At 40.0% G+C, this 25,297-nt stretch overlaps 1 protein-coding gene and 1 non-coding gene across 2 annotated transcripts in view; one reads left to right on the top strand and one right to left on the bottom strand.

Annotated features, from left to right (window-relative positions):
• Positions 1 to 14,233, top strand: part of LOC130027106 (olfactory receptor 10AD1-like) — an 89,184-nt gene extending 74,951 nt beyond the window's left edge. The window contains exon 4 of the mRNA XM_056117761.1: positions 13,273 to 14,233. Within this exon, the coding sequence (XP_055973736.1) occupies positions 13,273 to 14,233 (961 nt within the window). The remainder of the gene's footprint in view (positions 1 to 13,272) is intronic.
• A 2,869-nt stretch (positions 14,234 to 17,102) lies between these two features.
• TRNAF-GAA (transfer RNA phenylalanine (anticodon GAA)) lies at positions 17,103 to 17,175 on the bottom strand. The gene has a single exon. It is a non-coding gene; the product is annotated as a tRNA-Phe (tRNA).
• Positions 17,176 to 25,297: the final 8,122 nt, after the last annotated feature.

The raw sequence follows: 25,297 nt of genomic DNA, 5'->3' as shown, positions 1-25,297 counted from the left end.
CTAAAATCTGAAAATAACTCGTGTCCAAGAACAGATGGCTGAATAAAGAAACTATGAAAAATATGAACAATAAAGTCAATTGGCTGTAAGAAAAGAAGTTATGAAATTTTCTGTTGTGCAGATAGAGCTAGAAGGTGAAGAATGAGTGAAGTTAAAGAGAGGAACAGAAACAGAATCATCTTTCTCATCTGTGGGTTATAAGGAAAGAGCAAGAGAATAACAAATGCTCAAAGACAAGAGTTTGAACACTACGAAACTGATATTACCAGGGTGGAAGATACAGGCATTTGGGGGTCTGTTGAGGCTGGGAAAGTGGAGAATGAGGTGTTAACACATCGCATGCATGAAACCCTCTTTTTTTTACAGTATCGCAGATAATAATAAATAATAAATATCTTACTATTTTAATAATAATAAATAATTATTATTTTATTTTTCCCTTGGAGAATCTGGCAGGCTACCAAAAGTATCCTGCTCGCATGGCAGAGTCTGGCAAACTCCCCGTGTCGTACTCGATATGCCAAATACCAGTAACAATGATGGGTCTCATTCTCCTAATCCTGAAAGAGCCTTGAATATGGCACTTTAAAATCTCAGGGCTAGGACGAAGGAGAATGGTTCTTCATTTTATTTCATGTTATTCGGGTTTCTCTATTTTATGGTTTATCTATAATCCATAGATCTTAGTGCATAGATCTTAGTTACTGGTGCCTGCTTGAGGAAATTGATGAACAACAGGATGATCGTGATCATGATTGCAAATAAAGATGCCTAATAAAAATTTTAAAATAAAAAATAAATCATTTTACTTGACTTATGTTATAAACTTTTTTATAGGGGATAAACTGTTACTTTAAACATTTTATGTTGTCAAGTCAAATAGAATACATCCAGACCAAGGAAAAGTCTCTTGGCCCTCTAACTTTACTCTTAATCCTTGGGAAACAACAAAGAATATAGCAGGAATGTTCCTGAAAGTCATTTTTGTCCAGGGATTAAAGCATTAAAATGCAAAGCACACTAAAATATCCCACTAAATCCTATCTAAACATATTTCTATTTCAACTTCTAATTGGAAATCCGATTTCAATTGGTAAAAGCTATTAGAGGTTGCCCCAAAAGCCTCCGTCCCTCTCGGAGAGCCCAGCAAGTAGACTGATCTCAGAGCACAGAAGCATTACCTACAATTGTGTTGGCATTGCCAAACACGACCAAACATGATTGCCACTCAATGCCTCTTTTGCAAACCACAACACCCAAAAGGAGAGAGAGAACAAAAGGGAATGCCCTGCCACAGTGGCAGGGTGGGATGAGGGAGATGGGGGGTGGGAGGGATACTGGGACCCATGGTGGTGGAAAATGGGTGGTGGAGGGATGGGTGTTTGATCATTGTATAACTGAAATCCAAGCACAAAAATTTGTAAGTCTACAACTGTACCTCATGGTGTTTCACTAATAAAATTTTTTAAATTATTGTATTAAATATGCAAATGACTTTTGTTTGATGTGGGTTTAATGCATACATATACTCATGTTGATTTTCATGAATGTTTACCTTAGTACTGTTATAGTACAGTGTTACTTTGATGAAAAACATTAAAATTATTGTATTAAACATGAAAAAAAGACTATTGCTACTTTAATATTTGTCTTAATTCATATAAGGAACTGAAGAAAGGAGAACCTGAGTTTCTCACTGAGGAGTGCAAAGTTAGGATGTGCAGAATGGATTTTTACCTGTGGTCCATCTTCTTAATCATTATCCTAAAGAAATGAGCCTTGTATGGCATATAAATAATATGGAACTTTGTCCTGTAATAAACAGGAGAACCATAGAAGGAATTTGAGAAAAGTAATCTGAATAGCAAGACCTGCCATATTGTAACTCCTCATTATCAGTCAGTATGTCTCTAAGAGACTGCATCACTGCGTGTCTGTATTCTAAGCATTAAGCACAGTGTCGGACATTTGGTAACCAAATAAATACAAGCAGGATAAATGGATAAGTGCCTTGGTGTTCTCTAAGGTAATCTTAGGGAAGCCCTTAGTTCTAAGAATGAATAGTCATTGGGGAACAGGAAATAGTTGGCTGTCATCACTGAGTTTCTTGAATATATTCTGGTTTGGGTAGGATTACTCAAGGTCTGTTTGTATTCCTTCCTCTCTGGAACCTGAGAGAAACTGCCTCTCTCATCTACAAGTTGATACACAGCATGTATGGAAAAATGTCATTTCAGCCCATCCCCTTTCTCTGAAGATGCTACTGCTATTCTTACAATCAGTTCTCCACGAGGTGCTATACTGATGGCTGTCAACACCAACACAAATGTAGGTAATGCCTCTACAATGCAGGTGATTCCATTCCTGGAAAATGTATTAAAAAACTTTAATACCCCTCTATTAATGATAATAATAACGATGATAATAAAAACTCTCAGCAAAAAATAGAATAAATGACCATAACATCATAAAAGTCACAAGTAAGAAATCCACAGTGAATATTATGCTTGTGACAAAGACAAACCTTTTCCTCCAATTTCAAGAATAAGGTAAAATGTCTGCTTTCACCACTTTTATCCAGTGAAGATCAACTAGACAAAAATAAATTTTAAAAAGGACATTCGACTTGGAAATGAAGAAATAAAATGATTTCTTTCATATAGAAAATTTCCAAATTCTACACAAAACAACTAAAACTAACACACAAATTCAGCAAACTATCAGGATACAAAATAAACTCTCAAAAATAAATTGTATTTCTAGACAAAAAAAATTATCTCAAAAAAAGCTAGAAAAACAATTTCATTTACAATAGTTTTAAATATTTAAAATTATCAAAGATGCAAAATTATTACACAATGAAAATTGCAAAATACTGATAAATATGGCAAAATAATGCAAAATATTGCTAAAAGAAATTAAGGAAGGCGTAAGTGACTACATTCCTTTGTTTTCATAGGTGAGTATGTTATAAGTTCAATATAATTTTCATCAAAATTGTTATATAATTTTTCCAAAGTACAAATACTCATTCTAAAATTCATTTGGAGTTTCAAGGGCCCTCATATAACCAAGACAGTTTTGTTTTATTTTTTGTTTTTTTTTTTGTCTTTTTGCTTTTTGGGGTCACACCCAGCTATGCACAGGGGGTAACTCCTGGCTTTGTTTTCAGGAATTACTCCTGGAGGTGCTCAGGAGACCATATAGGATCCTGGGAATCGAATCCGGGTCAGCCACATGCAAGGAAAATGCTCTACCCACTGTACTATCACTCCAGTCCCTCCAAGACAGTTTGGGATTGTAATAGAATAACAAAGCTAAAAAAATTCACACTTTCTGACTACAAAATTTGTTACAAAAGTTGAATAATAAAAACCGTAATATTGGCATAAAGACAGATATAGAAATCAGTAAAACAGAATAAAGAGCTTCCAAAATAAGCTCACATATAGGGTAAAATTATATTTTATATTTATTATAGTTTAGGAGTTATAAAAGTGTTAAAACTTATGTTATATACAAAATTATTACCCACCATCACCAAAGTTTTCACAACCCTCCACCACTATCCTTAAGTCTCTTCTAGTCTGGCCTTTCCTTAACTCCCCCCTCCCAAATTTCTCATTAACTCTTTTTCAGCCAGATTAAACCCAGGACCTCACACATGCAGAATAAATACTCCAGTACTAAGCTACATACATATCCTAGGTAAAAGAAATTTTTTAAAGGGTGTTAAAGCTATTCAATAGGGATTGGACAATATTATCAGCAAAAGGTACTGTGAAAATTATATATCTTATTGCAAAAGAATTAAGCTACATTGTTACCTAACTTAATCACTTAATCACTTAACTTCCCGTTAGTCTTCGATTTGCTCGAACGGGCGCCAGTAACGTCTCCATTTGTCCCTGTCGCGTGCTAGTGTAGCCCAATGGCATCTGTTCGCTCTGGGAACATGAAGAGCCTCAAACCGATCGTTCATGATCTTGATGAAGAGGTCTGACCATCTGGTAGGTGGGCGGCCACGTGGTCTTTTGACATCCCGTGGAATCCAGTCGGTAACAGCTCTAGTCCAGCGGTCATCTTTAAATCTTATTACGTGACCAGCCCATCTGATTTCTGACATGTTGGCAAATGAGACAGCATCCCTGATTCTTGATCGCCGACGGATGTCAGAACTCCGGATTCGTTCTCTCATTTGAGTGAAACGTGATATTCCAAGCAGAGCTCTTTCAATTCCTCTTTGGGAGACCCGAATAGCGTTCTCATCCTGTTTGCATAGGGCCCAGGTCTCTGAGGCATATGTTAATGCAGGAAGAACAGTGGAATCAAAGAGATGTGCCCGGAGCCGGAGGTTCTTCGTCCTCTTAGCTATTTCTTCGATGTTCTTGAAGGCGTTCCAAGCTGCTCTCTTCCTCCTGCGCAGCTCCGGTGCCAGGTCATTTGTCATGTTGACTTCTCGACCTAGGTACACATAGCTGTTGCATTCGGAGATGGTCGTTCCATTGAGAGCGAATGGGGCATCAGGAACGAGGCTGTTTCTCATAAACATTGTCTTCGTAAGATTCAGCTGTAGTCCTACCTTTCCACACTCACGGTCAAAGTCGGCCAGCATTTGTGCCGCTTGACTGATGTTTGGTGTTATTAAAACAATGTCATCAGCAGAGCGGAGGTGGTGTAGCTGCCGACCATCTATCTTCACTCCCATTCCTTCCCATTCCAGTCATCGCATGATGTTCTCGAGGGTGGCACTGAAGAGTTTCGGTGAAATGGTATCACCCTGCTGCACCCCTCTCTTGACATCAACGATCACTTCTTTGTAGAATGGTGAGATCCTGGTAGTGAATCCACAATACAGCTCTCGGAGGATCCTGATGTATTGGGCTTGAATGCCCTGATTGGCTAGGGCTTCAATGACCGCTTCCGTCTCAACAGAATCAAAGGCCTTCTTTAAATCAATGAACGTTAAACAGAGCCGCATCTTGAATTCCCGAGAAACCTCAATGAGCTTGGTTATCAACCAAGTGTTAGATAACCAAGTTACCTAACACTATATATAAAATTATATATGTCAGTATATTGTATTTATATATTGCATTATATATTGCATACATTAAATATAACAGAAATTAACTCAGTATGGATCAGGACCTAAATGTAAGGCCAAAATAAAAAATAATCTTAGAAGAATTCTTATAACAAAACTTCATGACAGGGGCTGGAGCGATAGCACAGTGGATAGGGCGTGTGCCTTGCATGTGGCCAACCCAGGTTCAAATCCCAGCATCCCATATGGTCCCCCGAGTACCGCCAGGAGTAATTCCTGAGTGCAAAGCCAGGAGTAATCCCTGAGCATCGCTGGGTGTGACCCAAAAAGCAAAAAAAAAAAACCTTCATGACATTGAATTTGGCCATGGCTTCTTTGTTCAATACCAAAGACACAAGTAAAAAAGAAAAACAGAATAATTTAACCTATAGCAGTCTTTTAACTATGAATCAAAATAATTGTTCACAGAGTAAAAACGCAACCCACAAAATGGAAGAAAGTATTTGCAAATCATGTAAGTAAAAAGGGATTAATGTCAAGAATAAATAGTGAATTTTTAAAACTCGACAACAGAAAAACCAAACAACCCAATTCAAAAATGGTTAAAAGGTATCAGGGAGCTATTTCAAGCAGTAGAGCACATGTCTAGTAAAGCAAAGCCCAGAGTTGGTCCTCAGCACTGACAACCTCAGTACCCTCTAGATGGGTGCCATATCACGAAACATGTCATTGTCAGGCCAACAGTGCTGGGTCGAGAATTGCTAGGGGTGGCCCATAATCCTGTCAAGTGCAACTGGGTGAGACCCCTAAAAGAATGGGCAAAAAATGAATATTTTTCCTAAAAATATAAAATGTAAATGGACAAAAGCATATAAAATATTCAACATAATTTTGCAAATTCAAATAAAACCTGCAAGTGAAATACCATATCACATTAATTATGAAATATATTGTAATTATATTATGGAAATATACTATGGAAGGGAAATATATTATGGAGGCTAAATATTTTTATGAACTACTCACATAGAATCGTTCTCCCAGTTCCTCTGTCCATGCTAGTTCTTCTCCGCCCTCCCCACTACTCGCCCCCCAGGGAGAGATGTAAGCAATACATGATGATGGATTAGCAAATTTACTATCCTTTGCTTTTCCTTGGGATATCTCTTGAATTGTTATAGTGTCCAGGTGATACTTCTGGAGCTGGGCATTGTTGATCATAAGGGGGTACAAAACATGAAACTATCCTAACCCATCGTTCTTCCAACAACAGTCTTAGGTGGGGAAAAGATTTCTTTTGATAACGCTAAAATTCCACTCAGAATTTCCAGGGTTCTTTGTTACTAGACAAATCTCCCTTGGGATCCAAGGAATGATTTCATCCGCTTGAATCCTAAAATCTGGACAGATAAAGGAAAGATTCAAAAACAGATTCTTCTAAAAAGTCTCTTACAGTTTCCTTCCAGTGACCAGTGAGAGACGACCTCTCTTTCCCTAATGTGGAGAGCTTATGAGCTGTCCTGCTACTGGAGGCAGGTGGCATGCTCTCACACACGTGTTACATAAGACAGTGAGAAAGTGAGAAAGAGCTTGGAGAATACATTAGAGTCTGAGGGAGTGGAGTCAAGCATTCACACACACTATAAATGTGCAACTGGTTTACAGCTGAGCTTACTGCACTCTCACTTCAGGTGGAAACAGCAGTCAACATCCTTATCCTCGTGTGCTAAAACCCATGAAGAAAAGTTAGCAATGGGCTCATGTACACTAAAAGCAGCCTTTGGAATACATCGGAGATGGGTACTCCTGGATCTTCCAGCAGCCACCATGTTCCCTTCATGCCAGAGTTCTACCAATTGGGTTCACCTTTCCCTTGCACTGTTTCTCCCCCATTAGAAGTTTAACAACAGTGTCTGCATTCCCAATTCTCTCTGTTAAATTGCTTCTTACTCTTTATCTCCTCCCCTGCATTTTCACCAGGCTTCTCCTACCTACCCGTGTGAGTCCTGGCTCTGGCTAAGGGACACATGGTTTAGATATATTTGAGAGGGCTGACCTGGTTTTGACATTTCTACAAAACAGGAAGAACATAGAGACCATATACAAAGAACATAAACGATTATTCTCAGAGAAACGGGGTTGAAATGTGAGTATTCTAAATCCTAGAGATGAAGGTAAGTAACACATTATCCAAGAACAAGTACCATTTTGCTGACATAAGCCTCAGTCTATTTCTTGTTTGGCTTTTAACTTTGGGGGTTTTTAATATCTATTATTTCTAGCTCTCTGCTTTCTCCATGTCCTTCTATTCCTCTCGTCAATCTCCCTTTGATCATCTGTCCATCTTTCAGCATGAAAAGAAAAAAAAGGGCACTACTCAGTCGGAAGTTTCCTTTTGTACTTAAAATGTATTGACAGTCTTAATTTACTACTGATTTTAAATTTTTATCTTTATTGGGGCACCATTATACTACAGGACTACACATATTTTTACATTTGTATTTAAACGCCATGATTTAAATTGTCACTTCAGGTAGTATTTCAGGTATACCTTGTTCCCAACTGCAACCCCACCAGTAGTAATCCTCTCTATCAGTCTTTCTCCTATCCGCCAACCTGACTCCTTGTTGGGTCCCATGTTTTCTGTAGTGATAGGACTAGTGATATATAGATCAGATATAGGTAATTAGATAAATAGCGATAAAGATGAAGATATAAACATGTACAGATAAATACCTTGCCCCTACATCCCAGAGGAGCCCAAGGCATCTGAAGCTTGACTCTATGTTATAGTTACTTCCAGAACTCTTCTTCTTTCATCTCCTTTCCATTTCTCTCCTTCCTGGGCATTTCTGTTTCTGTAATTTAGAGCAAATGATTTCTTCCACCTTTAATACAATTCTTTCCTTAAGCTTGTTATTCTATATTTCAAAGATTAGTGAAAATATCTGGTAATTTTCCTGTCCTTCTGGTTTACTTCTCTTAACAAGAGATCTCCAGTTTCGTACAAGTTGCAGCAATTGGCATGATTTTACCATGCCTTGTGGCCCACCATAGTGTTTCATTGTGCATATACACAACTTCATATTTTAGGAATACAGTGTTATCACATAAATTCCACTAAAAAAGTGCCAAAATACTTTACTCACAGTCTATTGGACTCTCAGTTCAATTCTTCTGGCTTGGTTCTGTGTTCAGAATCTTTGACCTTACTAGAGTTCTTATTTCACTGGACATTATATATTCCCTTGCTCTTTCTTAACATACCACTCTCCCTGTTTCTTTACATAACCATATATGAGTGAAATCTTCTAATATTTGTATTTCACCTGTCTTATGTCACTTAGAATGGAGCCCTCCACTTTCATCCATATTGTAGGAACTGACAAGATTTCATCTTTTCTTAGAGCTGCGTATATTCCATTGTGCATATAAACCACATCTTTTATACTCATCTGTCTCTTTTCAGTTGGTTTCATATGTTGTCTATTGCGAAGAAAGCTTAAGTGTGCAACTGATGTGCAATCATTGCAAATTAATGTTTGTTTTTGGTTCTGTGGATAGATTTTGGCAATTGGGGTTGATGGTTTGTGCACAGATTTGAGGATACTGTAATATTATATTCTTGGCTTGGGGCTGGAGCAATAGCACAGCGGGTAGGGCATTTTCCTTGCACGTGGCCAACCCGGGTTCTATTCCCACCATCCCATATGGTCCCCTGGGCACTGCCAGGAGTAATTCCTGAGTGCAGGGCCAGGAGTAACCCCTATGCAATACCGGGTGTGACCCAAAAAAGCAATATATATATTATATTATATTATATTATATTATATTATATTATATTATATTCTTGGCTCTAACTCTCTCCATTGCTACTTAAAAATTAAATCACTTGCCCTCAGGTCTGAGGTTCTACTTCCCACATAGGCAAGTTCAGGATGCCTTTCTAGAAAGTTGTGTGAGGGTTGTGACAGTTGTGAGAAAATCTAAACTGTGAATATTCATGCAAATACGAAGGATTACATTAAATGATTGTATTTTTACAGTGTATGTTGGTATACTCTTTTTCTTATTTTTCTTTGACAGTTAAGAAGGCCCAGGAATGAACCCAGGGTTTCACACTTCCAAAGCAAGTACAATACTGGCGAGCTACACGCCCTGATCCTCCTATGTCTTACTCGCACTTTTTCCCTCTGTTTTAGCTCATTCTGTTTCCTGCTCCTCTCCTTTTTCTCTTATCTGCCTAACAACTTATATTTTTTCCTCATTTTGTTTTTGTAGTTTTATCTCAATTTATTTTTCTGCATGAATAGTGTTACTGTTTGTGCACTACTCTGTTTTTCCTTTGAGAAAGTTGACTGTGTCCTCTCAAAGAAATTATAAAATAAGCAATATGAAAACTCAGATTTTCACACTTTACTCTAAGATCCAGAAAATGAGTCAAGTTAAACAAAAGTTGAAAAGACATCCTTCCTCCACTTAGTCCTTTGTCATACCTTGTGGCCATATATCTGAGGGTTAACTGTCCAAGCATCTTGAGAATTTTCAATTATATTCCATTGACCTGAGTGTATGCCATCATTCAAATATCATGCATATACACATATATGTCAAGTGATATATATGTATATCTATATAAATATAGATATATAAATATAAAGATATATAAATATAGATATACATATATATCACTTGATATATATGTGTATATATATTATGAAATCTACTCCATTGTAAAAAATCAAATCAAATCATGCAATTTGCTGGTCTGTAGATAGAACAAAAGGATATCAAGCGAGGTGGAGTCAATTAGAGGGAGAAGGACATATGTAGAATGATCCCTCTTATATAAAAAAATACATAAATGAAAATAACAAATGACCAGTGGCAAAAGACCCTGAGAGTTGACCTACAGAAATAAATTTGTCAAGGGATGGAGTTAGGGGATTGAAGGGGACCTTGGAAGACAAGTGGAGGAATAGCAACACTTTAGTGATCGATGTGGTGCTGTATCCTAAAATGTTATTATGGGATTATAAATCATGGTGCCTAAATAAAAGTTTTAAATTTTGATTTAACTTAATGTATGTAACTTTTAAAAATACCCCACCATGGGGCTGGAGAGATAGCACAATGGGTAGGGCGTTTGCCTTGCAACACAGCCGACCCGGGTTCGATTCCCAACATCCCATAGGGTCCCCTGAGCACCGCCAGGGATAATTCCTGAGTGCAGAGCCAGGAGGAACCCCTGTGCGTCTCCGGGTGCGACCCAAAAAACAATAAATAAATAAATAAATAAATAACCCACCAGATGCCAATAGGAATGAGGCACATTACTGAGATAACAATTAGCACCTGAAGAAGTATAGAGTTTAGAGTGAAGTCTGGGGATTGCAGGCATCAAATAAAAACCAAATAAGCAAATAAGTGGGTTTGTGCTTGGAAGAACTAACTGACGGAAGTAACTGTTGCCTAAAAGGGTTGGTGGAGGTTGAAATAAGGGTATCAAAGGCTAATTGTATATGGAGATGAGACACAGTGAAATGGAAGAGGTCACCCAAGGTCCGATTTAAATAATCCCATTTAATAAGAAAGCTTTGAAAAAGCCAGATCCAGCCCATAGCGTTTGGACTCTTAATAAGGGCTGATACACTGAAATTTTTTATATTTTCAAAGATCACAGGAAAGGATTTCCATTATCACTTGGTTTGTCACTTTGATGCTTTCAAATTCTTCATGAAAATCAGTAAAACATTCCTTTCGTCTAAACTAAGGTTCTTGCACTTGCATCAGCTTCCTGTCCTATTTAGTGAGACCTAATCACCATATTCTTATGGAGGTATTTCCAAAACTATTCTTTCTTAAAATCTCTTGCTCCATGTTCTTCAGATAGAGATCAAGAATCATGTTAAATTTTTAAGCATTTTTAAAAATTTTATTTAAATTTTTAAGCAAAAAGTATGTGCTGATTTAGTTGTCACTCTTCTCTGTCTCCTATCTTTTTCTTATCTAGAATTTATCTTAAAAAGTTTCAAAGTAAATAAGGAAATAGAACAATAGTGCATAGTTAATAAAGAAAGGCCTTTTAATATTTACTCTGAAGGAAAAGGTTAAAATTGTTAACAAATTCAAATTTCAAAGGAAATTTATCCCTCACAATAAACCATCCCTGCCATGATTAAATTTTATGAATGCGAATACAATTATTAGGAAATACAAATATTAATATGGTTATGTGTGACACATTCACAAGACCATGTATGCATATGCAATTCTTGACTAATGACTCATTAATAGTATAACCTGGCATCTCTTCCTTACGCTCTTGATACAGTGAGGAAGATATTCTAAGGACACAAAAGACCTGGTCTGAATGAAAAAATGAATATCTTCTTGCTTTTGTTTGTTAATTTATTTACTTTTGGTTTTGGGCCACACCCGGTAGTGATCAGGGCTTATTCCTGGTCTGTGTTCAGGGTTCACTCCTGGTGGGGCTGTAGGAACCATAAGGGGTCCTGGAGATTGAACTCAGGTTGGTCTCATGTAAGGCCCTACTCTCTATAATATCACTGCACCTCCTATTTATTAATTTTTTTTATCTTGGACAAGGTACCTTGTTCTCTGAACCTCGGTCTCCTCATATGTGTAATAGATATGATACCTGTTCTATAGACTCTTTGTAAGACTTGAGTTCAGTGGTAAACCCTGTTATGTAAGCTGTAAATTACCACGAATGTTTTGACTAAAAAAGACATTCATCTGGAATGATTTCAAAGATTTTATGTGAGGTATTAACTAATACAGTCACCTCTTCCACAGAAGGTCTCAACATCAGATGTCTTCTCTCAATCCATGAAATTATCTCTCTTACCTATTCTACTGATTGGGTAACATTCAAACCGTTTCCAGTCATTGCAACAGAAATGAGGTAAGACATGTTAGCCACAAGTATGGTATATCCCTTTAATTGGGTATACCATAACATATGTAATCAGTGCCTTGCTGAAAGATATTTAGGTTTACTTTTAGAACAAAAATAAGCATCAAAATCAGAGGTATTTTCTGTAATATTAATACATTTTCATGGAAGAAATTTAGGTAGAAATTCTGTCCTCATAATCTGAGGCAGAAAAAAATGAAGAGAGGAGAAGTTCATCTAGTCCTAGAATTGCTCGAGCGGGCCCAGTAACGTCTCCATTGGAGATTTTGTTGTTACTGTGTTTGGCATATCGGATACTCTCGGTAGCTTGCCGGGCTCTCCGAGAGGGGCGGAGGAATCGAACTCGGGTCGGCCGCGTGTAAGGCGAACGCCCTACCGCTGTGCTATCGCTCCAGCCCAGTCCTAGAATTATCGTCTGCAAATAATGATAATCTGCCTTTTCCTCTTCCTTCCATTGGTGTGCCTGATACCTCACATAAAATAAGAAACAACTTGAAAGTTAATAGGTGGATAATTGTCCCCAGTATATCATTCAAATGAAAAGTGAGTTATTATCCTTTTAAATTTACATTTTTAGTAATACAAATATCCTGATTTAGGGTTGGCTGTAATTGTTTTATATCATCCTGAAGGTATATTTCTTTCCCACAATTAAGTTCCAATGAAGGTTTCACTTAAAATTTGTGTTGTCTTAAATATTTAAAATATATAAATATAAAAGTTTATTGAGAAAAAAGACATTACCCAAAACACTAATATTATTTTCCTCTATATATTTTTTTCTTGTTGAATTTTTGCTTTTTGACATTTTGCAGTGATGGACAGGCATTACATTGATAGTCAAGAATAAAAAATATATATAATCAGTCTTTTTATTCTCTAATATTTCTACTCTGCTGCAAGTCTATTCATTGAAATTATACAGAAGTTAAATAGTCTTCTATATGCAAAAACTGTTATCATTTATTTAAAAGAATCTTCTCAGATTCCTTGAATCTTCCCTTTTAAAATTCCTTTAAAGAATTGTTTCATGGATTTTTAGACCATTTACATCTTGTCTTTGAATATACTCCCATGGTAGACAGATGTTAAAACAAAGGTCACTAAACCAGACACATTATTTGAGGTATAATCTAGTCCACCAAGCATGACTTTGATAACTTACTTGGATTGATGGCAGTTCTGTTTGGGATTACTTTTTTATTCCTTTGTCCAAAATCTATTTTATACAAGTAAGATGACTACTATAACACCTGTGCTCCTCCTGATCTTTCTCTTCAAGCAGGACGCAGAGAGTGGACCTTAGGAATGGCAGCACAGTGACAGAGTTTATCCTCGTGGGCTTTGAGCGGAGCTCCCCATCTACACAGGCATCGCTCTTTGCCCTCTTCCTGGCCCTCTACACCTTAGCCATGGCCATGAATGGCCTCATCATCTTCATCACCTGGACAGATCCTAGGCTCAGCAGTCCTATGTACTTCTTCCTTGGCCACCTGTCCTTCTTGGACGTCTGCTTCATCACCACCACCATCCCGCAGATGCTGATCCACCTGGTGGTCAAGAACCACGTTGTCTCCTTTGTCTCCTGTTTGATCCAGATGTATATGGCTTTTGGTGTAGGTTCTAGTGAATGCATCCTCTTGGCTTTTATGGCCTATGATCGTTATGTTGCCATCTGCCACCCACTTAACTATGCCCAGATCATGAGCCATCAAGTCTGTGTGAGGTTGGTGAGTACAGCCTGGTTCTTTGGCATGACCAATGCTATTCTGCTTGACTACATGACATTTCGTGGTCCGTTCTGTAGAGACAACCATATAGAAAATTTCCTCTTTGAGGCTCCTTTAGTGATCAGCCTTTCTTGTGGAGATCAACTGTTCAGTTTGATGGTGATCTTTCTTGACGCTATCGTGGTGCTTCTAAGTCCCATGGTGCTCATTGTCATCTCCTATGGCCGCATCCTCACCTCCATCCTTGGCAGAGCCTCCTCCTCGGGCCGGGGGAAGACCTTCTCCACTTGTGCTTCCCACTTGACTGTGGTCATCTTTTTCTACACCTCAGCCATGTTCTCCTACATGAACCCCCGAAGCACACATGGCCCTGACAAAGACAAACCTTTCTCCCTCCTCTACACAATCATCACCCCCATGTGCAACCCCATCATCTACAGTTTTCGAAACAAGGAAATGAAGGGGGCCATGATGAGGGCCCTTGCAAGGACTGGCCTGAGCCAAGAACCTGTGTAGTAGGAAGTCTCCTGGAGGAAAAACAGCCAAGCAGAATCTTCTGTCCTCCACTATCAATGGAGATGGGAAAGTCACTAAAAATGATAAAAATCAAGAAATAATACGTAAATCTTTCTTTGTGGTAGCATCAGATTTGGAAATTCCTTACTTGTCATGTGAGAGTCTCAGCTGTTAATATTCTGAAGCTATGCAGTGCTGGGGATGAAACCAGGGGCTCCTACATACAACAAAGGAGATCCAGATTCAGTTCTTTTAGCAATCAGACCCTTAGAAATTTGTTTTGATGTCTAATGCTCATATCTGACCTCACTTCAAGCACAAGCTAATCTTTCTATACTTCTCTTGATAGTTGATGAGGCAATTGTGTTAAAATGCATATGTTTAGTTGAATTTCTTTTTAGCTTTTTGGGTCACGCCCGGCAATGCTCAGGGGTTACTCCTGGCTCTACACTCAGGAATTACTCCTGACAGTGCTCAGGGGACCATATGGGATGCTGGGAATTAAACCCGGCTCGACCGCATGCAAGGCAAACGCCCTACCTGCTGTGCTATCATTCCAGCCCCATTAGTTGAAAATTTAAGGAAAGAATAAATATGTCTCAAAAGAACTGTGTCTGAGGATCGGAGTCATAGTACAGGGATTAAAGTGTTTTTCTTCCAACCAGAAAATGTTCCAAGCATAACATAGTTCTCAAGCATTAACACAATGATCCCCAGAGCTCAAAGTTAGGAGTAATACCTGAGCAAGGCGAGGACTAGGAGTGGTCTGAAATTCCCATTCCCACCGAAAAAGGAAAAGGTTTTGAGCAAATGAGCATGAACACTTCTTTCTATGATGAATTCAGTAAATCGGACCATCAACTTCTGGAAAGGATCCTGTTGAAAAACCAAAGTGAATCAAAGAAACATGTTGACTTTAAGAGGAAAGCACATAGTATTCCACTGTGTATCACTGGAGCACTGTCATCCCATTGTCCATCGATTTTCTCGAGCAGACAGCAGTAACGTCTCCATTGTGAGACTTGTTACTGTTTTGGGCATATCAAATACACCGGGGAGCTTGCCAGGCTCTGCTGTGCGGGCGGGATACTCTTGGTAGCTTGCCAGGCTCTCCAAGAGGGACGGAGGTATCGAACCCGGGTCGGCCGCGTGCAAGGCAAATACCTTACCTGCTGTGCTATCGCTCCACTTTCACTGTGTAGCTATACCATAATTTCTTTATCCAGTCGTCTGTTCTTTGGACACTTGCATTGTTTCCTGACTCTGTCTATTGTGAACAGTGCTGCCATAAACATGGAAGTTCAAGTTTTTCTTACGCATTATGAATAAAACCCAATTATGAACGACTTTGAAGTAATTATGTATCTCACAGTGATTCAATTTAAAAACAACAACAAAAAAGAAAAGCTCGACTTGGACTTGGAGAAATGTGCTGCAAAGTGTGTGATTCTACCTCAAAACTGCTAAAAACTCAAAATTCTTCCAGGAAATTCCTGCTAAAAAATAATAGTTTGTTGATTGTATTGTATAAAATTTTTAAACCCAGCAACAGGAACAACTGTACGCTAATGTATGTTGAGAAAGGGAGTGCAGAAACTATAAGAAGAAAATATCCATTTGCGTTGGTGGTAAATGAGCTGTGAGCTGTGAAATGGAGTGTCTAGGGCCAGGGAACCTTCAGATAATAACCACATTGTATGACAACATTTTAAAAGTCACTTTAATTTTTAAAAATTTTTATTTTAGAAACTGTGGTTTATAACTTTACTGGTGGGGTTTTATATATGCAATATTCCAGCACCACACTTTCCAGTTTCGTATGTTTTCTTTCATTTGCAGTTTGCCATTAGTTTGAATGCATGTTGAATAATTTGAGTGTTTTTGTTTTGTTTTGGTTTGGTTTTGCTTTTTTGGGTCACACCCGGCAATGCACAGGAGTTATTCCTGGCTTTGCACTCAGAAATTACTCCTGTCAGTGCTCAGGGGATCATATGGGATGCTGGAAATCAAACCAGTGTCGGCCACGTGCAAGGCAAATGCCCTCCCCTCTATGCTATTGCTCCAGCCCCAATTTGAGTGTATTTTTAGTGAAGAACTACAAGGATTAAAACTTCCTTGTTTTAATAACATTGAACTCACTTTCCTGAGACCCATTTTCTTAGTTGATGATGATTTTCCCTGGGAGACATATTTGGCAGTACTAGAAAACCTTTTTTGGTTTTCACCAGTGGAGTGGGGATTCTAGTAGGCAGACATTAGGAATGCTGCTCAAATTTCCTACAATAAGCAGGAAAATTCCACACACATAAAAAAGAATTATGTAGTTCAAGTCGTCAATATTATTGAGATAATAACCCTGGATAGGAAGAAGAGATACTAAAAAAGAGATCCAGGAAGATGATGACAAAAACTGGCATGGCAAAGAAGAGACAGAAGTAGGCAAACAAAAAAAAAACCAGAATATAGAATTCTATCTGCATAGTCATTTTCTAGTTGACCCAGGAGAGGATTTTTGCTGACACTGCCATTGCAATCTTTCATGTAAGTAGGAGACCTACAACCAATCCTTCTCAAACAGGAATGAATCTTCCCCAACATTTTCTAGGAGATTGTAGCATTGTAGTATTGTCCTCCCGTTGTTCATCAATTTGCTCAAGTGGGCACCAGTAATGTCTCCGTTGTGAGACTTGTTGTTACTGTGTTTGGCATATCAAATACGCCACGGGAAGCTTGCCAGGCTCTGCTGTGCAGGTGGGATACTCTTGGTAGCTTGCCGGGCTCTCCAAGAGGGAAAGAGAAATCAAACATGGATCGGCTGCATGCAAAGCAAATGACCTACCTGCTGTGCTATCGCTCCAGCCTACACACCTGCCAAAACCCAGGATCAAACCAGGGACCTTTGGATCTTCAGTCTAACGCTCTCCCAACTGAGCTATTTTAGCGACAGAGCTTAACATTACCAAAAGCAGAGACATACTTAAGAGGGAACACTTGATCACTTGACATCGCATTACATATTGATTTGTTCGAGTGGGTGCCAGTAATGTCTCCATTCATCCCTGTCACATGCTAGTGTACCAATGGCATCTGCTCGCTCAAGGAACACGAAGAGCCTCAAATTGATCGTTCAGGTTTTGACGAAGAAATCTGACCATCTCATAGGTGGGCAGCCACTCGATCTTCTGATGTAGCTCTAGTCCAGTAGTCATCTCCAAATCACATTATATGTCCAGCCCATCTGATTTTCGATGCCTTGGCAAATGAGACAATATCCCTGATTCTCAATCGTCGACAGAGATTGGAACTCCGGATTCTTTCTCTCACTTGAGTGAAGTGTGATGCTCCAAGCATAGCTCTTTTAATTCCTCTTTGGGGGACCCAAATAGCATTCTCATCCTGTTTTCGTAGGGCCCAGGTCTCTGAGGCGTATGTTAATGCAGGAAGAACAGTGGAATTGAAGAGATGTGCCGGAGCTGAAGGTTCTTCATCCTCTTAGCTATTTCTTCAACACTCTTGAAGGCATTCCAAGCCACTCTCTATCTTCTGCGCAACTCAGGTGCCAGGTCATTCGTCATGTTGACTTCTCGACCTAGGTACACATAACTGTTGCATTCAGAGATGTTCACTCTGTTGAGAGTGAATGGTACGTCATGAATGAGTCCGTCTCTCATAAACTTTGTCTTCATGAGATTCAACTGCAGTCCGACCTTCCCACACTCACGGTCTAAGTCGGCCAGCATTTGTGTCGGTTGGCTAATGTTTGGTGTTGTTAGAACGATGTCATCAGCGAAGCAGAGGTGGTGTAGTTGCCGACCTTCTATCTTCACTCCCATTCCTTCCCATTCCAGTTGTCTTATGACATTCTCGAGGGTGGCACTGAAGAGTTTCAGTGAAATGATATTACCCTGCCGAACCCCTCTCTTGACATGGATGATCACTTCCTTGTAGAATGTTGAGATCCTGGTAGTGAATCTGTAATAGAGTCATGGAGGATCCTGATGTATTGAGTTTGAACGTCCTGTCTGGCTAGGGCTTCGATGACCACTTCAGTCTCAACAGACTCAAAAGTGTTCTTTAAATCAATGAACATTAGACAGAGTGGCATCTTGAACTCCCGAGAAACCTCAGTGAGTTTGGCTACCAGGTGGATATGGTCAATCGTGCTGAATCGTTTTTGGAAACAGTCTTGCTCGCATGGTTGTCGTTCATCTAGTGTTCTGCCAATCCTATTCAGGATGACTCAAGCGAACAGCTTGTAGGCGACAGACAACAGGCAGATCGGACAGTAGTTTCCGATGTCATGGATGTCTCCCTTCTTGACCAGTAGAACAGCCCTGCTGGTTTTCCATTGGGACGGAAACTTGCATTCAGATAGGTAGCATGTGAAAAGCCAAGCTAGTGCATTGATGAGTACTGATGGCAGGTTCTTAAGGTGTTCGAGTCTGACCTTGTCTGGGTTGGGTGCTATTCATTTCTTTACCAACGAAATGGCGGGTCGGATTTCAGATGGGAGAACTTTGGGAACGACATATCCATCCTGCAGAATTTGGTATGTTGGCAGGTGGACATGGCTATCAAAGAGATCCATGGATAATCTTCTCCATTGCCCTTCTGGAAGATGTGATATATCCATCAGGACATTGGAGGGCAGTCACCTTGGTCTTGTAGTTGGCAAAGGACAGGCAGGTGTTGCAAGTGCTTTTCCTGGCTTCTGCCACATCTGCCAGTACTGCTGCTCTTCTCTCTTTGAGGTATTCCTTTATCGCTTCTCTGCACTGCTTTGCAAGCTCAGACGTTTGCTTGCGGTTGCCTGAGGCATGCGCCAAGCCATGCTGGCGAATAAGCTCAAGAGTTTTCGAAGATAGTCATTTTTGTGTGTGTGTGGTTATTTCCCTCTTGGCGTTCCTTGCACAATCATGGAGGTACTGAACCAGTCAATTGTATTCCATGTCAATGTTGTCAACAACGGCATTGTCCCGTGTTGCCACAATAGTGCCAAAGAGTTCCCAGTTGGTGATCATTCTGGGAGTTCTCTTCTTAAACTTTGCAGCCCTTTCTCCCTGCTCCTTGAAGTGGAATTTTGCACAAAGGAGACAATGGTCCTATCCTGTTTGGAATTTTGGGACAACAGCGACATAGGTCAGGCAAAACCATCTATTGAATATGATGTGGTCAATTTTATTGTGGAACCATTGACCGTCCACCAGGAGACTCCCATGTCCAACGTTTAGATTCGGCCCTCTGGAACTCTGAGTTACCATGGATGGTCTTGGTCGACATGATTAACTCAGACACTCTCTCACCCTAGCGACCCAGGGATCACACCCAGAAGCCCCACCCAACCGGTACCAGATAAATACCTCATCAGCAGACCTCCACTACCTCTACTACCTCCACTACCCAGCCACTTTCCAGAATGCGCGGCCACTTTGCAGCCATGAGACACATCATAAGACATTTAATACCCATCTTCCAAGATTATTGCACCATATTTGGTGGGGTTCAAATATGGTTTGAACCATATGAACACCTGCAAAGGTGATTAGAGGCTGCTCCAAAAGCCTCTATCCCTCTTGGAGAGCCTGGCAAGCTATCAAGAGTATCCTGCCCACATGGCAGAGCCTGGCAAGCTATCCGTGGCATATTTGATATGTCAAAAACAGTAAGTACAATGGGTCTCATTCCCCTGACCCTGAAAGAGTCACGTATACAGCAGCGTTAAGAAGGATGAAGAAGGAGAGACTGATAAAATCTCAAGGCTGAACTAGGCTGCCAAAACGAAGAAGGACTGAAATGACTGTCTGTACTTTCAATGCACATATGCTGGCATTGGATGCATCCATCAAGGACCTGATGGTGCAAGCTCAAAAAATCAAGTACAACATCATTGGTCTGACCGAGACAAGAAGACATCAACCACATCACGCCATTTTCAACACTGGAGAATAACTCTTCCTCAGAACATGAGACAAAAGAGGCATCAGTAATGTCGGTGTCCTTGTCAATACAAACTTGGCCATGAGCATTGATCCATTCAAATGCCTAACAACCCGAATCAGACGATTACACTTGAATAGATGTGGCTCACTTCCGGCAGTTTCTCTTTGTTGTCTACACACCGACATTCAATTATGATGAAGAAGAAATTGAGAAGTTCTACATGAAGCTGGAGAAGTTCTATAAAGAAGACCACGCCTTCTACAAGATCATTGTCGGTGATTTTAATGCCAAGATAGGACCGAGAAGATCAGCCAAAGAACTCCCCATCGGGACCCATGGCCTAGAATGGAATGAACAGTGAGGCTTAAAAGGGGAAAAAAAGAAAATTGCAGACCAATTTTATTGATAAAAACAAAGCTTCCCAGACAAATCATAGCAAAACAAACTTAACAATATATTAAATGTCAACAATACATCATCATCAAGTGTGTTTTACCTACAGAGACAAGGGTGGTGGCTCAAGAAATAAGAACAATAAATATGATATACCATTAATATAAAAGTAATGATAAGAATCATGATAATATCAACAGATGCAGATAAAGCATTCAACAAATTTCAACAACCATTTATAATTTTTCAAAAATCTCAGCAATTCGGGCCAAGGTGGAACATGCCTCAATGGAATAAAAGCCATTTACCACAAACACATATAAAAACCAGCTCCTGGAAGTGAAGAGTGCACTCTCCTGCCCCCGCGCCTGACTGTCCTCGCTGCCGGGGCCCCTTGGAGGAGAGCGGGTTGAGCTTTCCTCCCCGCCCTGACCAGGGCTCCGGCAGCCAAAGACCTCCAGGACCAGCCACCACCATGCTGAGACCACTCTCCGCACACATGAAGGTACTGGCAGAGGGACAAAGTCACGCGGGTTCTGGGGCCGAGATCTCCAAGCCTACTCGGATTTGGGCCGAGCATCCTCCACCCAGATCCTCCAAATTCCAGTAGGCGGGATTCACACCCACCAACTGGTCCCCTGGCGCTGTGTAATCCCATCAGCAGCCAAGACTCAGAGACTATAAAAACCAGCTCCCAGACATCTTATTATGACATCTTATTATCTCATTCCTACTTTGGACAAACTGGCAGGCTACCAAATGTAGCCTGCCCACATGGCAGAGTCTGGCAAACTCCCCGTGGCATACCCAATATGCCAAATACCAGTAACAATGATGGGTCTCATTCTCCTAAAGAGCCTTGAATATAATCTCAGGGCTAGGATGAAGGAGACGTTACTGGGGCCTGCTCGAGGCAATCGACGATTAACAGGATGATTTGTGATTTGTGATTTGTGATTTGTGACCACAAACACACAGCTAACATCATACTCAACAGTGGAAAACTGGAACCTTTTCTCTCTAAGATCAGGCATGTTCACTCTCATAAATATTATTCAACTTAGTATTGGCAGTCAATATTATTCTTCCATTTTCATAAATAGTAGTTAGCATATACTGAATTCCATATATAGTATTCATACTCATACATAGCATATGCACAATTAATATGTATATAATATTCAACATAGTAATATTACATATCATGTAATGGAAGATTATATGACATTACACATAGAAAAATTAAAGACTCTACTAAAAGTGCTCCAGAAAAGATAACCTATACAACAAAGTAATAAGCTAAGGAATCAGTGCACTGAAACTTGTTGCATTTATGTAAAACACTGGTGAAGAAAAAGGATAATTGTTATAGCCTGTCTTGCCTGTATTTTCTTTTTATTTTCTTTTTTATTTTAATGACTCACCATGCGATTCAGTTACAGAATTATAAGTTTTCATGATTATGTTTCAATCAATGTTCAAGTACCTATCCCTCCACCAATGCCCATTCTCCACCACTAATGTTCCCAGTGTCCCTCCCGCCACCCCCATCCCTTCCCACACCCCTGCCTCCGTGGCAGACACATTCCCCCTTTCTCTCTCCTTTTGGGTGTTATGGTTTGCAACATAGGCACTAAGCAACCATCATGTTTGGTCCATAGCCTCCTTTCAGCACACATCTACCATCCCAAGTGATCCCTCCAACCATCATTTACTTCGGGGTCTCTTCTCCATCCCACCTGTCTTTTCCCCCAGCACATGCGTTCGGTTTCCAAGCAATCCTCCTGGCCCTTATCTCCACTATTCTTAGGTGTTATTCTCCTGCTATGTTACTTTATATTCCACAAATGGATGCAGTCATTCTGTGTCTGTCCCGCTCTTTCTGACTCATTTCGTTTAGCATGATGCTCTCCATGTTGATCCATTTATATGCAAATTTCATGGTTTCAAAAAGATAATTTTTTAAATCTCAATTGGAATTGTGCTCACTGTCACTTCACTTTAGTTTTTGTTTCAATAATCATCCTACCAGATGTGAAGTGTCATTATTTACTTGTAATTTTGATTTGCCTTTTCCTAGTGATTAGTAAAGTGATTAGTAATGTTGAGCACTTCTTTGTGTACCTGTCACCATCTGCATATCTTGTTTTGACAAACGTAATTTCAGCTTCTTTGCTCATTTTTAATAAGATGAACTCTTGTTATCGAATGACAGGCATTCCTTATGTATTTTTGAATATGAACCTTTGTCACTTGGATAACTTGAAAATAGTTTATCCAACTTCACACATTACCTACTCTGTTCTATTTTCTTTATTTTCTTTTTCAGTCTCAAATTTTTTATTGAATTTGTATGAGATACGAACAAAAGTTGCTTTTAAGAAAGCCCTTGTGATCCAAATATACACTGAGGTTGGGAACTTGTCATAAACAGATACCTAAGGAAAGATTATTTATTTTGTTTTCTCTTATTTTAAGATTTTTAAGGACTGGAGCGATAGCACAGTGGTAGGGCGTTTGCCTTGTGTGCAGCCAGCCCGGCCGAGCCAGGTTTGATTCCTCCGCCCCTCTCGGAGAGCCCGGCAAGCTACTGAGAGTATTTTGCCCGCACGGCAGATCCTGGCAAGCTCCCCGTGATGTATTCAATCTGCCAAACGCAGTAACAACAAGTCTCACGATGGAGATGTTACTGGGCCCGCTCGAACAACTCGATGAATAACGGGAGGACCGTGATACCGTGAAGATTTTTAAACTGAATTATTGTGCAATACATCCTTCCAAAGCTGTTCATGATCAGGTTTAAGTCACTCAGTGTCCCAGCACCCAACCCTCCTCCAGCGTCTGTTCACCAGCAGCAGAGGCAGTTCCCTCCCATCAACTCCTCCCCCTCCCCAAGCCTGCCTCTATGACAGGCACTTTTCTTCTCTCTTTCCCTCTGGTGTGAGTTGATATCTCATTTTTGCTCTGACATGTACTTCACTAGTCATATGTGATGATGAACACTTTCTCATATGCCTATTAGCCATCCATATGACTTCACTGGGGAAGTGTTTTAGTTATCTCTTTGCCCCATTTTGGGATAAGTGTCGAATTTTTTGTTATTGTTGCGCTTTTTGGCTGCTTATAAATCTTCGATATTAGAAATATATCTGATGTGTTGGGTGCAAATATTTTCTCCTGTTCATCAGGGTGTCTTTTTATGAGAACTTGAGTTTTTTTGCTGTGAAAAAATTTTTTAATTTGGTGTAGTCCCATTTGTTTATTTTTGTTTTGTTGCCTTATCTTTGTGGTCAGCTCTTTGAAGACACCTCAATAGTCATTTTCCTGGAGAGTTCTGCTTATGTTTTCTTCAATGTAGTTTATATAGACTCTTACCTAATGTGGAGCCAGGGATCAAACCTGAGTAGGCCACATGGAAGGCAAATGTTCTACCCATTGTACTGTCACTCCTGACCTTTATTCTGAGCTACTTTGTAATGTCTTTTATGCACTGTACTGAACTGCACTGTCCTCCCGTTGTTCACCAATTTGCTCGAGCGGGCCAAGTAACGTCTCCATTGTGAGATTTGTTGTTACTGTGTTTGGCATATTGAATACGTCATGGGTAGCTTGCCAGGCTTGCTGTGCAGGTGAGATACCCTCGGTGGCTTGCTGGGCTCTCCAAGAGGGGTGGAGGAATTGAACCTGGCTCAGCCGGGCTGGCGGCTTGCAAGGCAAATACCCTACCACTGTGCTATCGCTCCAGCCCATCTTTTATGCAATGTATCTTTTTATTATGTTTCCGATAGGTACATTTATCTTATGCATTAATAATATTGATGATTATTTATTGATAATGTGTCTGAATTGCCTGTCGTCTACAAGCTGTTCACTTGAGTCATCCTGAATAGGATTAGCAGAACACTAGATGAACAACAACCATGAGAGCAAGCCGGGTTCCAAAAAGGATTCAGCATGACTGACTATATCCACACAGTAGCCAAGTTCATTGAGGTTTCTTGGGAGTTCAAGGTGCTGGTCTGTCTAACATTCATTGATTTAAAGAACACGTTTGATTCTGTTGAGATTAAAGCGGTCATCAAAGCCCTAGCCAAACAGGAAGTTCAACTCAAGACATCAGGATCCTCCGTGAGCTCTATTACTACCAGGATCTCACCATTCTACAAGGAAGTTACCATCTGCCTAAAGAGAGACGTTTGGCAGGGTGATACCGTTTCACCGAAACTCTTCAGTGCCACCCTCAAGAATTTCATGCAACAACTGGAATGGGAAGGATGGAAGTGAAGATAGACAGTCGGCAACTACACCACCTCTGCTTCACTGATGACATCAATCTAATAACACCAAACATCAGCCAAGCAGCACAAATGATGGCCAACTTCGACCGTGAGTGTGGAAAGGTCGGACTACAGCTGAATCTCACGAAGACAATGTTTATGAGAAACAGACTCGTTCCTGACATTCCATTCGCTCTCAATGAACGAACATCTCCAAATGCAACAGTTATGTGTACCTAGGTTGAGAAGTCAACATGACAAATGACCTGGCACCTGAGTTGCACAGGAGGAAGAGAGCAGCTTGGAACACCTTCAAGAGCATCAAAGAAATAGTTAAGAGGACGAAGAACCTTCAACTCCAGGCACATCTTTTCGATTCCACTGTTCTTCCTGCATTAACATACGTCTCAGGGACCTGGGCCCTACTAAAACAGGATGGGAATGCTATTCGGGT

This window comes from Sorex fumeus, unplaced genomic scaffold (assembly GCF_029834395.1).
Source record: "Sorex fumeus unplaced genomic scaffold, SorFum_2.1 ptg000036l, whole genome shotgun sequence".
NCBI classification, from domain to species: Eukaryota; Metazoa; Chordata; class Mammalia; order Eulipotyphla; family Soricidae; genus Sorex; species Sorex fumeus.
Note: the sequence above shows the minus strand (reverse complement) of the source record. Positions and strands in the feature narration are given on the sequence as shown.